The 15,810-nt window shown below is 52.7% G+C and overlaps 2 protein-coding genes across 3 annotated transcripts; one reads left to right on the plus strand and one right to left on the minus strand.

The window, feature by feature from the left end:
• On the minus strand, nucleotides 1–12,763 carry CCS (copper chaperone for superoxide dismutase). Of its 2 annotated transcripts, none has more exons than XM_055091706.1 (8): nucleotides 12,625–12,763; nucleotides 12,231–12,303; nucleotides 5,846–5,983; nucleotides 5,442–5,601; nucleotides 4,790–4,850; nucleotides 559–636; nucleotides 384–487; nucleotides 1–302 (listed from the first exon to the last, which is right to left on the minus strand). In XM_055091706.1, exons 1-8 carry the CDS (start codon nucleotides 12,661–12,663, stop codon nucleotides 149–151), a joined length of 807 nt encoding a protein of 268 aa, XP_054947681.1. In that variant the 5' UTR covers nucleotides 12,664–12,763; the 3' UTR covers nucleotides 1–148. The 2 variants fall into 2 exon arrangements, with proteins under 2 accessions (XP_054947681.1, XP_007115105.2); XM_007115043.4 differs by having other exon boundaries at nucleotides 5,442–5,619; nucleotides 12,625–12,762.
• Nucleotides 12,764–12,906: 143 nt separating this feature from the next.
• Nucleotides 12,907–15,585, plus strand: CCDC87 (coiled-coil domain containing 87). The gene has a single exon (XM_007115055.3). The coding sequence runs from the start codon at nucleotides 12,924–12,926 to the stop codon at nucleotides 15,501–15,503; it is 2,580 nt and encodes an 859-aa protein (XP_007115117.1). The 5' UTR covers nucleotides 12,907–12,923; the 3' UTR covers nucleotides 15,504–15,585.
• Nucleotides 15,586–15,810: the final 225 nt, after the last annotated feature.

Here is a 15,810-nt window from a genome sequence, read left to right on the forward strand (position 1 = left end):
ATGAAAATAAAACTTTAATTTGCCAAGGGAAGATCACAGCAACCCCTACACACCCCACACACCAGCTCTCCTAGGACTGGGCGCGCAGGGCCTCCCTCTGAGGTGCTCAGCGGGGAGGACGGTGACAGACCCGAGGCTGAGGCTGTGCTCAGAGGTGCGCGGGGGGACTGGCGGGCGGCTTTCGCCCGTCGCCAGCGATGGGCCGGCCTCGCTCCTCCCAGATGGTGAGCCCGTCGCAGGAGCAGATCTGCTTGGGGTTCTGGAAAAGGCCAGCAGAGCGCGCGATGATGCCACAGGCCAACCTGAGGAAGAGCGGTGGGGTTGAGATGAGCACGTGCCGGGCCCCGCCCGGTCTCCGCGGGCACTGCGGGCAGAGCACTCACCTCTCTCCTGAGTTCCCTGTGATCCTGGACAAGGGATGGCCACCCCGGCCCAGGTCGTCTTCTCCCTCATCGACGACCAGGCTTCGGCCAATCACATCACACACCTTTGAGGGGAGACAACGACCTCAGACAGTGGATCTGTTAGGAAAGGTGCCCGCCTTCTTTTCCACCTCACCTTCAGCCTCTCATCCTCTATCCTGAAGACGGCTCGGCCATCAGCTTCAGCGTGGATGTTCCCCAGGTCTCCGCGGTGCTGCAATGAGACCCGGGGGGAAAGGGCACGTGGGACATGGCTGGTAACTTCTGGCCTCCCAGTATCTGGTTCCCCTTCCTCAAAGTACCAGTGTCCTCCTATGGGTCCAGTCTGGTAGGAAGAAGGGATGGCCCAGGACACAAGGAAGGCAACTGGACTCTCTCTCCCTGGAACTAAAATCCTGGGCACGCTGAATGACAGCACGCTGAAAATGGCCAGTGACCCCCTCCCTAGGAAGTCATGTCACTAGACCAGGCTGCTTCTCCTACAAGGCTGCTGCCCAGCCTGCATCCAAGCCTCAGAATCTAGCCTGGTTCCTGCTTCTTTCCAAGCCCACTTCTCCAGCCTCCCGATGACTCTGTGAGCCCCTGGAAGTCTGCAGTTCCCCTGGGCTTAAGTTGGCCAAGCTTGACTTCTTGACCATCAGAGGCAGCCAGCATCCCTTCCCTGACGTCCAGCCTCCAGAAAAAGAAGAAACACAGGGGCAAAGGGCATCTCCTGCCCCCAAGACCTGGTTCTGCCCACCTTCTCCCTTGAAGGTAATAAGAATGTCCTGGGACTTCCCTGGTGGTCCAGTGGCTAAGACTCTACGCTCCCAATGCAGGAGGCCCGGGTTTGATCCCTGGTCAGGGAACTAGATCCTGTATGTCGCAACTAAAGATCCCGCATGCCACAACTAAAAAGATCCTGCACGCTGCAACTAAAAAGATCCCGCACGCCACAACTAAGACCCGGTGCAGCCAAATAAATAAATAAATATATATATTTTAAAATGTCCTAACACAGCTACTGAGCTCTGCCTACATCAGACACCCTCTGCCAGGCAGGGTGGGAGGTGATGGTGTATATGTGGTCAACCTCCCTCAAGGGGTTCAGAGCATGGTGAGGAGACAGACATGGAACAGACTAGTGATTACAAAACATAGGGTTAGCACAACAGTTAGTGTGTTTCCTGGTGACAAGGCCCTACTGATGAGTCACAGAGACCCACGTCTGTGTGTACAAATAAACTGCCCCCAGCCTGACACTTGGGCAGAAGTAAGAGCCTGAGCCAACATGGGCTGGTACACATGGCCTTGCTGCAAAGCAGGGTCACAAAGCATGTCGCTGTGTGATGGGGCTGACAAGCAAGCAGCAAGAAGAGCCACTTCTGCTTTTTCTTGTTTTCCTTTGGGACATCTGCTGCTTACACCTGCCACTTTTTGCTGTGCCGGGTGTTGGGGCCAGAGAAACTGTGAGATGACAAATGCTTGTTGGGAGTTCCCTGGTGGTCCGGTGGTTAGGACTTGGTGCTTTCACTGCTGTGGGTTCGATCCTTGGTTGAGGAGCTAATATCCGCACAAGCCGAGCAGCTCGGCCAAAAAAACCCCCCAAAAACCCTAAGTTTGGAGTAATTTGACTCTCGGCAATAGATAACTGACACACAGAACGCAAGTATGACACTATGCAATGGACCCAACAGAAAGGCTTCCCCCACTCCCCAGGGGGGCGGGAAGCGAGGAGTAAAAACTTTGATCATTAGAAATGTGACAGACCTGTCAAAAGTCCAAAAAAACAGGGCTTCCCTGGTGGCGCAGTGGTTGAGAATCCGCCTGCCGATGCGGGGGACGCCCGGTCCGGGAAGATCCCACATGCCGCGGAGCGGCTGGGCCCGTGAGCCATGGCCGCTGAGCCTGCGCATCCGGAGCCTGTGCTCCGCAACGGGAGGGGCCACAACAGTGAGAGGCCCGCGTACCGCAAAAAAAAAAAAAAAAAAAAAGTCCAAAAAACCAAAAATCACTTACCTGAATTAAGAAACACACACCATGTTTTCATTTGTTTGCCCTGCCCCGCACACGGGTGGGTGGGGCTGTGTGATGGGGCTGACACCAACATGGGCTGGTACACATGGCCTTGCTGCAAAGCAGGGTCACAAAGCATGTCGCTGTGTGATGGGGCTGACAAGCAAGCAGCAAGAAGAGCCACTTCTGCTTTTTCTTGTTTTCCTTTGGGACATCTGCTGCTTACACCTGCCACTTTTTGCTGTGCCGGGTGTTGGGGCCAGAGAAACTGTGAGATGACAAATGCTTGTTGGGAGTTCCCTGGTGGTCCGGTGGTTAGGACTTGGTGCTTTCACTGCTGTGGGTTCGATCCTTGGTTGAGGAGCTAATATCCGCACAAGCCGAGCAGCTCGGCCAAAAAAACCCCCCAAAAACCCTAAGTTTGGAGTAATTTGACTCTCGGCAATAGATAACTGACACACAGAACGCAAGTATGACACTATGCAATGGACCCAACAGAAAGGCTTCCCCCACTCCCCAGGGGGGCGGGAAGCGAGGAGTAAAAACTTTGATCATTAGAAATGTGACAGACCTGTCAAAAGTCCAAAAAAACAGGGCTTCCCTGGTGGCGCAGTGGTTGAGAATCCGCCTGCCGATGCGGGGGACGCCCGGTCCGGGAAGATCCCACATGCCGCGGAGCGGCTGGTCCCGTGAGCCATGGCCGCTGAGCCTGCGCATCCGGAGCCTGTGCTCCGCAACGGGAGGGGCCACAACAGTGAGAGGCCCGCGTACCGCAAAAAAAAAAAAAAAAAAAAAGTCCAAAAAACCAAAAATCACTTACCTGAATTAAGAAACACACACCATTTTTTCATTTGTTTGCCCTGCCCCGCACACGGGTGGGTGGGGCTGTGTGATGGGGCTGACAAGCAAGCAGCAAGAAGAGCCACTTCTGCTTTATCTTGTTTTCCTTTGGGACATCTGCTGCTTACACCTGCCACTTTTTGCTGTGCCGGGTGTTGGGGCCTTTTGCGGTAGGAAGATAAAGGAGGGGGAGGCGTTTCCAGGACTGGGCGGAGGAGCAAGTGGCCTGGTGCGTGGCTCAGAGGCATGATCCCCTCTGAATCCCTGAGGAGGGGAACACATAGCACCGCCGGTGGAGGAGACAGAATTAGGTGTGTGTGGACAGGGCATTAGGAAACATCCCACCACTGAGAGAGGAGGCCGTCCTCCTGGCATGACATCCAGGACAAAATTTCAGCTTGGTGTTAAAACGTCTTTAATGCCTCTCTGACATTCGCTAATCACTCTGACGAAGATAAAGCAGGCTGTAGTCCCTAGCAGGAGTCTACTGACACTTTTTAGGTCTGCATTGATTTATTTTCACAATGATCCTCCTCTTGGGGCTAGAAGTGCTGGTTTCCTATTTTCTGTGGCCATATCAAGTTTCTTGTTAAAAATAAGTCTACCTTAATTACATGAATGATGTCTTGATTTTCTTCAAAATAATGGTGGAGAAGGGCCAGGGGTGTAGATGAAGCAGGACTGGCCATGAGTTGGTAACTGGGTGACAGGGACATGGGGGTTCGGGACTAGTTTCTCCACTTTAGAACTTGTTTGAAACCTTCAGTGATAGATTAAAATGTTAAAAATAACTAAATTTACCTAAGGGAAAAAAAATCAGTCAATTTAAATCAAAACATTGAGTAACTAACAGAACAAGTAGTACTCAGATAAGGCAAGAATCATTAAGGCAGCATGTGACTCACTGCCAATAGGGAAACAATTCTCTGGTGTAAAATTAAACTCCAGGGCCAGGAGCTGCAGCGTCAGGGACAGCCTTTTGTTTGTTTTTGTTTTTTTTGGCCACACCACGAGGCATGCGGAACTGCCCCGATGAGGGATCGAACCCATGTCCTCTGCAGGGGAAGTGAGGAGTCTTAACCACTGGACCACCAGGGAAGTTCTGGGAAGGCCTTTTTAGTTTAGGTAAAACCTTTAACTTCCACACCATCACCTTCTCCAGGAAGCTTTCTCCCATTGCATGTGCCCCTCGGGCTGGATCAGGAGCTTGCTCTGGGCTCCCAGGGCCTCCTGCAGGCTCCTGCAAGGATTATCTCACTGCACTGCAACCAAGGAGTTCTCAGTGTCTCCCTCACCAGACTGTGAGTCTTAGGGAGCAGGCCTTCAGCACAGAAAGTTTCAATAAATGTTTCTAAATGGAACCAAAACAGTGAGGGAAAAGGCCCCAACAAAAAGGAATCATACTTTCAGGCCCCAAGAGCTGCCTGCCCTGCCTCTGAGACCTTGGGTTCTCTCTCAGCCCAAAACGAATACTGACCTGGTCGGGGAGTTCCCGGGTGGCCTAGTGGTTAGGATTCTGGGCTTTCACTTACCCGGTCAGAGTCCTGGGGACCCCCATGAGACATTCCATCAGGGTTAAAGTGGTCCCCACAGCTAAGAAGGAGAGATAGCAGGTGGGCAGTGAAACAATAGCTCACAGGCCAGGTGATCCATCCTCTTACTTTACATTTGTTTCATTTATTCATTCACTCACTTTTTCATCCATCCACTCATTCAACACACAGACCCACTCCGTGCCAGGCTCTGGGTTGAGGGCACTAAGAAGAATCAGTCATGGGACCTGCCCTCAATAAGCTTCCAGGCGAGACACACAGATGAGTAAACAACTAATGGCATGACAGCATGACAAACACCATGACACAGAGACCTGACCCTCCCGTGTCCAGGAGTCACCTTCCATCTCGGAGGCAGTAAGGTGGCTATGAGCAGGAGCGTCTAGGTCAGATTTTGGTTCAAGTCCCCACTCTACCATTTACATGCTCTAGGGTCTTTGACAAGTCATTTAACCTTCTTGAGCCTCAGTTTTCTCATCTGTAGACTGGGCCTTTGTGTATATGCCTCCCAGGGTACTTGTGAGGACCAAATGTGAAAGAGTGTGTAAAAAGCTGAACACAGCCCCCTGCACTTAAGTGGGTGCACAGCTGGGGCAATAAGGATGCTACAGGGAGGTTACAGAGGACTCACCTGTTGCAGTTCCTTGTGAGGTCTCCGAACTCATGGACGTGCAGTCCGTGCAGCCCAGGCTGCAGGCCGTCAATGGTCCCCTCGATGAGGCAGCGCTCAGGGGTCAGCTGTAGGAAGTGCACCACTCCCTGCACAGGGCCAGGCCCCCCGAGAATGGCCACTGCTGCCCCCAGATTCTCTGTAAGGTATTAGACACCAGGGCCGGCTCGCCACCTCACCCAGCCCCACCCATTTATCAACTTGGAAAGGGCGTGGAGAGAGCCCCCTATAACTTCGCGGGGTCCCCTATAACTTCGCGGGGTCCCCAAAGCCACGCCAACCCAAAGCCCCCAAAGGCCATGGTTGGATCTGTACCACAGCCAGGCCACCTCCCTCCCAGAGAGGCCAAGGCCAAGGTTACTCACGGAACAGGCCACTGCCCATGCCCTTGAGTACCGCCTGCCTCCCAGTGCCTTCGAGAAGGGTCTGCACCTCCTGGCTGGGCAGGGTGGTCTGTACCAGGACCATCTGGTTCTCCAACTGTACCTCCACACTCTGGACACCTGGGAGAAGACAGGGGACAGAGGGCAGCAGAGGGCTGGCACCCCTGTGCTGGGAGCAGGGAAGAGAGAATCGGGGGCCATTCCCCATCCCCATCTTAACCAACCTTCCTATGGTCGGAGGCAAGCTCTGAAGCTGCCTTCTAGCTGTGTAAGGCCCTTCACCTCTCTGAGTTTGTTTCTTTATGAATAAAGTGGGGATAATGCCATCTTGCCCCCGGGAGTGTTGTGAATTCTTATTTCATGCCAGGCATTATTTATAACTTTTGAAACATAGATAGTTCTTTTAAAAATGTTTCAGCACAACGTTGTAAATCAACTATACTTCAATTTTTAAAAATTAAACAATAAAAAAAAGTTTGTATAAAAGTGGGCTATCAATAGCCACATTACTCATGATAGTCAAAAGGTGAAAACAACCCCAAAGCCCATCAAATGATGAGTGGATAAACAAAATGTGTACCCATACAATGGAAAACTATTCAGCCATAAAAAGGAATGAAGCACTGATACATGCTACAATGTGGATGAACCTTAAAAACATTATGCTAAGTGAAAGCCAGTCACAAAGAGCACATATTAGATGATGTCATTCTGGATGAAATACCCAGAATAGGTAAATCTATAGAGACAGAAAGTAGATTAGTGGGTAGGGGCATAGGAGGGTGATAGCTGAAGGGTACAATTTCTTCATGAGGTGATGAAATAGAAAATTGATAGTGGTAATGGTTGCACAACTCTGTGAATATACTAAAAACCACTGAATTGTATACTTTAACGGATGAATTTTATGATATATGACTATTTCAATAAAGCTGGCACACATAAAAAAGAGGGGGCTATCACCACTATCCTGAAAGCTAACATTTACTGAACATGCACTGTGGGCTTTTTCGTACTTTACCTGTATTAATGCAGTAACCCTGTGAGTTGGGCACTATTATCCCCACTTTACAGATGAGAAAACTGAGGCACAGAGAAGTTAAGCAACTTGCTCCAAGTCACGTTGTAGTGAATGGTGGGACTGGAACTCATCCCAGGCAGCCTAGCTCCAGAGCCCGAGCGCTTCACCTGAATACTGCTCACCCTGAGAAGCTGGCTTGGCGCCCTCTCCTCCATCCTCCTGTGGCATTTCCCACTTCTCCCATGTAACCCATGCTGCACCGATTACAATCCTCTGTGGGCAGGAGCTCTGTGTGGTCCACAAGGGTCAGGTTCAAAAGTCAGAGGGTCTCAACTGCCCTCCAAATCCCTGAAGTCACCCTGGTGTATACACAACCTGCGGGACAACTCTGACACATGCTCAGTTTTGAGGGCCATCGAGCCAACTCAAAGAAGGATGAGAAGGGGCTTCTCTTTCATTCGGATGTTCAGGGCTCATAAACCTTTTAAGAGAACTCTTGAATCCTGAGCCAGAGCACGGGGGACGGCTGGGAACTCTGAGGGATGATCTCACCTGTGGAGCTTACAACCATTCTGCTCTGATCTTAGTTAAGTGTGTCTGTTGCTCTGCCAGGGTAGAGCCCATGGGAGCTGGGAGCCCTGGGCAGCCCAGGAGACATAGGTTAAGCGAGGCATGTCCCTCTGCTGAGCCAATGCTGTGTGAACTGAAGGCTGCACTGACTGTCTGCGTTCCCTTCATCCTTGGTTCCCCCACCCACCGCCTCCCCCACCCACCACCACCCCCACCCTGTATTCGTTCAACAAATGTGTGCTGGGCCTGGAGGGAAAGCACCAGTCCGGGAGAATCAAGACTACACCTGGATTAACCATCAGGCAGAGACGGGAATAACAATCCCTGAGGCACACACAAGGAACCTCAGCTGTTCAGATTCCTTCCAACTCGAGGCAAAACGGGGAGATGGTACTGGGAGGGGGTAGCACCCGAGAGGCAGGACTGTTTGGCCTGTGGTTACAAAGGGTCCCGCGGTCTTGCTTCTACAGATCCCCTGCCCCATCGGTGACACTGTTGGGGGAGGGGCCGAATTTGTAAACAGAAATCAGACAGACACACCCATCTCCTCCCCGGCAAGTACGGGGCAATTCTGCAATTCTGCCAGAAGAAAACCCCCCAAATAACCCAACTGCCTGTCACTTAACACAATGTCTCATCCTGGGCCACGTAGCGTGAAGCCTTGGAGCTCCAGGTCCACCCAGAGGCGCCTCTGGAAGCCAGGGTGGTAGGGAGGACGGCAGGGAACTCTGAGCCTCTCGGGAATGCCAAGAGCTGTGTGCTCAGCTTTACACACATCAGGACAGTGATACCGTCCTCCTCTGGCAAGTGAAGAAATGAGGCTGGAGGGCTTCACAACTGGCTCGAGATTGCAAAGCTCAGAAGGCAGACTGTCCAACTCCAGAGCTGATGCTTGGTCCCCTTGGCCCACAGGAAGTAGGACTGGGCCCCAAAGGACTGATTGTCTGAGGCTCCCAGAGCTCAAGTAAGCATGCGGTGTGAGGGATTCACTTGCCTATTCATTCATTTAACAAATGTACACTAAGTGCCTATGATGCGCCCCGTTCCGGGCAGTAGGGATGCAGCAGGGAACAAGTCAGGTGATGTCTCTGCCCCATAAAGCAGCATGTGTTCCAGCACAGGAATATGGATATCAAACACATGCACAGGGAGATTCAGATAGTGCAAAGTGTGCTCAATGAAACAGGTACTGGGGAACAACTGGGGGGCGGTGAGCCACTTAGGCTGGTGAAGGAAGGTCTCTCTGAGCCTTTAAGCAAAGGCCTGAATGTAGTCAGGGAAGAGCATTCCAGCAGAGGGTACAGTTTGGGCAAAGACCCTGAGGCCGGAACGACATCTATGTGTTCTAGGAAGAGAAAGGCCCAAGTGGCTGGAGCTGGAGTAAAGAGAATGATAAGATACAAAGTTGTAAGTGGAAACCAATGAAACAAAGCCCTGCAGGCAACAGGAAAGAATCTGGAATTTAATTTTAATGCAAGGGGAGGCCATTGGGAGAGGCCACAGAGTACAGTGGTTGAGGGCATGGGCTCTGGAGTTGAAATTCTGAGTCTGCCACCTACTAGCTGTGTGGCCTTAGCTTACTCAAACTTTCTGTTCTCTTTTCAGTTTCTTCGTCTGCAAATGGAGATAACAATACGATCTACTTCAGCTGGCTGCTGAAGGCCTAAACGAGTTATCTCACGTAGAGCACTTAGAACAGCGCCTGGCCTATGGGAAGCTCTTAAATATTATGACTTTTACAGGATTTTAAGCAGAGCAGTGACAACATCTGATGTATGATTTAAAAAATCATTCTTAGCAATTTCCTGGCGGTCCAGTGGTTAGGCTTTCACTGCCAAGGGTGCAGGTTCGACCAGCGGGTCGGGGAACTAAGATCCCACGAGCCACGCAGTGCAGCCAAAAAAATAAAATAAAATAAAATAATTGAAAATAAAAAATGAAAAAAATCACTCTGGTTTCTATGTGAAGAAGCTAGTGGAAAGGGCAACAGAGAGCCCAAAGATGAGGTTCTAATGTGGGTCGTGGAGAGGTGAGGCGGTCTGGTTTGGTGTGAAGCCCAAAGTACAGAAAAAGAGTTTTAGACACAGCAGACAAGACTTTCTGATGGACTGACGTTGGCACAGGTAGGTTGCTGCTCTGGGGTCTCCTAAGAAGAGCTGCTTCTCTGCACAGAAAGTGGGAGGGCCCCAGTGGGAAGCTCCTTGTGACTGCACTTCCCGAACTCTTGACCTGAGTCTGAACCAAGAAGGCTGGCTCCCCAGCTGAGCAGCAGTTCGGTTTGGCTGGTGTGGAGTGTGGCCAGGCCAGTAGTACCTGTTTAGCTCAGAGCCCAGAGAGGGAGAAAAGATAAGGCCATCGGGGACTCTAGGGTGGGCGATAAGAGTTCAAGGAAGTGAGCCTTGGGCTGGGAGGTTCTCCCACTTACCCCTAGGAGGAGAGCAGAGCCTTCTTCCCCAAAGCCCAGGCCTCCTGGAGAGGACAAATCAACCAATCACTCTTTCTGTCTCCCTCTCTGCATCTGGAAAGCCAGCCCATAAGAAAGCCAAGCTGCTTCCAGTTACCCAGACCAGAAAACGTAGTCACCAGAAGTCTTTATCTGGTCTCTAAGAAACCTGCTGAGGGCTAAAAACTGCCCTATGTCCAACAGAAGTCCAGCTGTCTGCTCTCCCAGTAAGAATGTTTTACAGTAGGTAGAGTCCAACAGCCTTGGAAAACTTTGGTCAGAACACTCCACTCTCAGTGGAATGGCTCAGTTTTCTCAGACACTCCCCCCTCATTCCCAAACACATAGTCAAAGCAAACGCAGCTTTAGGATCTGTCCCCCTCTGCAAACATGGCACTGGAAGCCAGCACCAAGCACTCTGGGGGCTGAGGGCAGGCGCTGCCCGGCCGCTGTGCACCAGCCCTGCTCTGCTCTCCATGCATAAATTCACGGGCAAACATGAATGGCTAACAAAAGGAAATGGTGTTGGAACAGTGGGAATCAACGATTTTGCACAGGAAGCTTTGGGAGATGTTGTTTACTGTAGTCTGCCTGAAGTTGGGACAAAATTGAACCAACAAGGAGTTTGGTGCTTTGGAAAGTGTGAGAGCTGCTAGTGAACTCTAGTCTCCTCTATCAGGAGAAGTAACTGAAAGGAATGAAGCTCTTGCAGAAAATCCAGGACTTGTCCACAAATGTTGTTATGAAGATGGTTGGCTGATCAAGATGACGTTCAGGAATACCTCAGAACTAGATGAACTAATGGGTGAAGAAGCATATGAGAAATACATAAAATCGATTGAGGAGTGAAAATGGAACCCCTAAAATAAGCCAGTTTGAACAACTTAAAAAAGATCAGGGACTTCCCTGGCGGTCCAGTGATTAAGACTCTGTGCTTCCACTGCAGGGGGCACAGGTTCGATACCTGGTGGGGGAACTAAGATCCCACATGCTGCGCGGCCGAAAAAAAAAAAAAGATTTGTCCCCTCATGACTCTGCCCAACCAGCTTACCACCTATAAGCCCTGCCTCTCATAATTCCTAAGATTCAGTGGGCTCTCACTACATGCCAAAGACCTTTCTAAAGTGCTTTTACATGTATTAACTAATTTACTCTTCACAATGAACCTCTGGGGTAGCTTCCATTACCTTGCCATTTAAACACTGAAGAAACAGACACAAAAAGTAACATGCACGAGGTCTTAGTGCCATTACATGGAAAAGGGGGGATTTTAACCCAAACAGTCTGACTCTAGAGCACATACTCCGGAAACATAGGACACACTGCTGCCTTATACAGAGCCAAGTGCCACCAATGCCCCAGTTTCAGAAGCCATCACATGGCAGCTCCTCCAAGAACTGCTCTTCCCAGCGCAATGCTTGTGTGCTCATGTTACCTGAGGGCAGAGGCTGTGCCTGAAACACTTGTGAACCCTTTTCCCTAAAAAGCCCCCAGTGTCTGGTCTATACCTGAATGACTGGATAAACATTTAACAGAATCAAAGGCAGGCAGTTCCCACGCCATGCTGGTGGTTCTGCCTTCTCAGATCTTTCCGATTGTGCCTGGTCACCTCCAGACCAGCTAAATGTCTTTTAAGAATCAGGGCCAGACTTCCCTGATGGCGCAGCAGTTAAGAATCTGCCTGCCAATGCAGGGGACATGGGTTCAATCCCTGGTCCGGGAAGATCCCACATGCCACGGAGCAACTAAGCCTCTGCGCCACAACTACTGAGCCCACGAGCCACAAATACTGAGCCCACATGCCACAACTACCGAAGTCCGTGCCCTAGAGCCCGTGCTCCGCAACAAGAAAAGCCACGGCAATAAGCCCGCGCACCTCCCCCGCTCACCGCAACTAGAGAAAGTGCAGCAATGAAGACCTAAAGCAGCCAAACAAAAAAAAAGAATCAGGGCCGCCTAGGATGGAACATGGCTAGGGCTGCTGTTTGCTTTGTCAAGATTATTGTTTCTCAAGCAAGAACTGCCTGTGTTCCAGGGAAAACCCCCTGTAGCGGGGGACTACGCTCTGCCTACCTCCTCACCCTCCAGGCACTGGAGGTTTGAGACACCAGAAGGGCAGGCAGTTAGAGCCAGCAGAAGAATCTGGCAGGGCAGGCCTGAGACCTGCACTCTAGACTCCGCCTCTGGGTCTCTGTGTGACTCTGAGAACATTCCTTCCTCTCTCCAGGTCTCAATTTCTGCATCTGTAAATGGGAGTAGGGTTGGTCTAAGAGATTTGCCTGACCCCTCCCAGAGGCCTCCTGACTGCGCAGAAAAGTTAATCTGGTTCTTACCTGCTATCCCTTGCAGGGACGTGCGCACCGCGTCCACGCAGCTCTGACAGGTCATCTGCACCGCGAACTCCAGCTGCAAGGACGGGCCGATGAGAGCTGGGGAACCTTCTTGCGTGACCCTGTTTCACTACCTCCCCTGTGACCACCCCCAAAGGCCTGGAGTAACGCCCCACGTGACCCCTCCTCAAGCGCCTTCTTCATTATCACTCACGATCATTCCAGGAGCAACAGCCCTCAACATTAACGCCAAGGGCCCTGCTACTCTCACATTCCAGCCTGGACCCCAGGCCCCAAACCAGGTGTCCGCTCCTTCCCCCATTCTCAAGTTAACGAGCACCCCAGGGGCCGAGGCTCTCTGCCCTGCGAGGCTCCCACACGAGGCCTCGACCCTCACCGTGCAGGCAGTCCCGCGGTCCCCCGAGTCCGACGCCATCCCGGACGCAGTCACCACCGGAGGACCCGAACTGTTCGGGTCCTGTGGCTCCAACCCTGAGACGCATCGGGGGAGGCGGAGCCCCGGAAGCCACTCCTTGCCCCGCCTCCCGCTGCGAGCGCACGCAAGGCTCTGCATCCCCCCCACCCACGTCCACGCTGTGGCGGGCAAGGGCTGCGCAGGCGCACTTGGGCCACCGGCCCCTCGTTGCCTTAGTAACCGCCAGCGCCGCCAGCGCAGCCTGCGTCTCCTGGTCTAAGATGGAGCCGTATAAGCCCGAGCCCGAGTTCCAGCGGTTTTACCACCGGTTGCTGCGTCCGCTGTCGCTCTTCCCCCGCACGACGACGCGCACAGAGTCTCAGAAGCGCCTCCCACAGGAGGTCCTGATGCTGCTGCCCCTACCGGTCTCACGGCTGACGGTGGCGTCTCTCTGCCGCCAGGTAGCCGAGCGGCTGGCCAACAGCGGGCTGGAGGCGCGCGCGCCTCGCAAGGTACGACTCCGTTTCACCGAGGTCATCCTGGACGAGCTAAAGTGCAGCTGGCAGGAGCCCCCCACCGAACCTGGTCTGAGCCACTTGAACAATCAGAGGCTGCGGAAGCGGCTCCTGGTCTACGTGCTGCTCAGCAGCGAGCAGCTCTTCGTACGCTACCTGCACCTTCAGAAGATCATGTCGACCCCCGCAGCTGTCTTCACCGAATCAGCCACGCTCACCCGGTTGGCCGCCAGCCTCGCCAGGGACTGCACAGTCTTCCTCACCGGCCCCGAGGTCTACCGTGGCCTGCTCGCTGACTTCCGCGCCCTGCTGAAGGAAGAGCAGGTCCAAGTCTGCGTGCCCAGACTGCGCCCCCTCGGCCCCACTGGGGCTTTCAGGCTCTGCCCTATCCCATGTCATCACAGCACTGGCTTTGCCCAAGTGCCGTATTTCAACCTCAGCCTGAACTACCTCATCCAACTCAGCCGCCCGCGAGAGTTTGTCAGTGAGCCTGAACCGGATCCAGTGAAGGAATTGAAGTCCATCCCCCAGCTGAAGAAGAAGAAGCCTCTCTGCTGGCTGTCCACCATGCAAAAGAGGAGAGAAAGCAACTTCAGTTCACAGATTGCCTCACTGCCTGGGTCCTCTGTGGCTCCGCCCAGCCAGGCTCCCCCCACCTCCCACTTGCCCCTCTCCTCCCAGCTCCAGAGGGGCCAGTCCATGCCCTCTCTGCGTGAGGGCTGGAAACTAGCAGATGAGTTGGGCCTTCCTGCATTCTCTCCTCGCCCCTTAACCCCACTGGTCCTGGTTGCAGAGAGCAAACCAGAGCTGGAAGGGGACACTGTGGCTGAGGGCCTGAAGCAGAGGATGAAGAACATGCAATTGGGGTGGTCTCACTACTCACCGCTGGACTCGGGCCTGCCCCCACTCTTGGGGGCCCTGACCTACCGCCCAGCTGCAACACATCACATGGAAGAGCTGCAGAGAATGTTGAAGGGCCTTGAGGAGAAGGAAGCCTCAGAGCAGTGGAGCCTCCAGTCCCCCAGATCCCCTCCACTTGAACCACAGCCAGTGACTGTTACTTTGAAGCTAAGAAATCAGGTGGTCCAGGCAGCTGCTGTACAGGTCTCAGCAAGAAACTTTTTGGATTCCTTCCACGTTGAGGGGGCCGGAGTCCTATACAACCACCTGGCTGGTGAACTGGAACCCAAACTTATCGAGGAAATGGATACTGATCGCACTTTTGGCAGTAGCATCAGGGAGGTCTACAAGGAGCTGATGAGCCGTGTCTCTAATGACCACTTCTCTTTTGACCAGGGGCCCCTGGTTGAGCCTGCAGCCAATAAAGACTGGTCGGCCTTCCTATTCTCAGCCTTTCTACGTCAAGAAAAACAGCGTCCTATCATCAACACCAAGCTGGCTGGACTTTATTCCCTGAGAGCTAACACTTTACAATCCAACCCTGATAAGATGACCTCCATCACATCACTCCAAGCAAATAAAAGCTGGGAGAAGTGGTCAAACAAGACCTCATGGCTGAACTGGTGGAAAACGACTTTGTCTGTGGGTGACTACTTCAAGTACCTCACCACCCAGGTGACAGATTTCCTCCATGTCATCTTCCAAATGTATGAAGAGGAGGTTCCTGTGGAGATCGTGGCCCCTGTCAGAGAGTCCCTAAAGATTCAGCACCCACCTCCCTTGCTAGAAGACGACGAGCCAGACTTTGTGCCAGGAGAGTGGGATTGGGACATGGTGCTGGAGCACAGGCTGGGAACTAAGAACAACAGCCTCTTGGAAGACTCTCACAAAATCCTGAGCCTGCAGAAGCGTCTGGAGTGGCTGTGGTCCATGCTTGAGGTCCCTGACAAGGACCGGCTGGACATGGCCATCAAGTACAGCTCCAATGCCCGCCTGAGGCAGCTGCCGTCACTGGTGAGTGCCTGGGAGCAGGCCTTGCAGCCCATTCAGCTGCGGGAGATATTGCTGGGGAGACTGGAGTGGTTTGAGCGACAAGCCTCCGACCCTAACCGCTTCTTCCACAAGACCGACATGGGCCTGAGTCACTTCCTGGAGGAGAATCAGATCCGCAACCATCTCCATAAGAGGCTCGGTCTAGTGGAGGCTCCCTTGGTTCCCCTCTTGGAGGAGATCGAGTTAGTCTTTGGTGAGCCAGTGACCTTCAAGGGGCGGCGCTACCTGGACAAGATGAAGCATGACAAAGTGGAGATGCTCTACTGGCTGCAGCAGCGGCGGCGGGTCCACCACCTGGTCCGGGCCAAGAGGGCCTCCCATCAGTCAGCCCTGTCCAGGAAGCTCAGCAGCCAGCCTTTAATAGCCCCGGGGAATACGCCCATTACTCTTTGACCAGGCCAAGTGCCCTCAGATCCCTCCCTCACCCCCATACACCCAGCAGCTCACCCAGACCTCTTGACTGCTTTGAAAGAAGAAATATCTGGGAGTGCGGGGTTCAGGAAAACTGTGCTTCCAACTACCGGGGGACTGAAATTAGCACTTTATTTTGACCATGAAGTTCTCATGAAAGAATCCACAAGTCCAGTAGTCCCATTTCCGTCAAGCCATGAACAGCACAGCCAAAAGCTCATGTATCAAAAGAACTGAGACCATCCCTTGGAGTTAATTGTAATGGGAAATGTTAGACAGATGGAAACCA

Source organism: Physeter macrocephalus, chromosome 16, assembly GCF_002837175.3.
Source record: "Physeter macrocephalus isolate SW-GA chromosome 16, ASM283717v5, whole genome shotgun sequence".
Classification (NCBI taxonomy): domain Eukaryota; kingdom Metazoa; phylum Chordata; class Mammalia; order Artiodactyla; family Physeteridae; genus Physeter; species Physeter macrocephalus.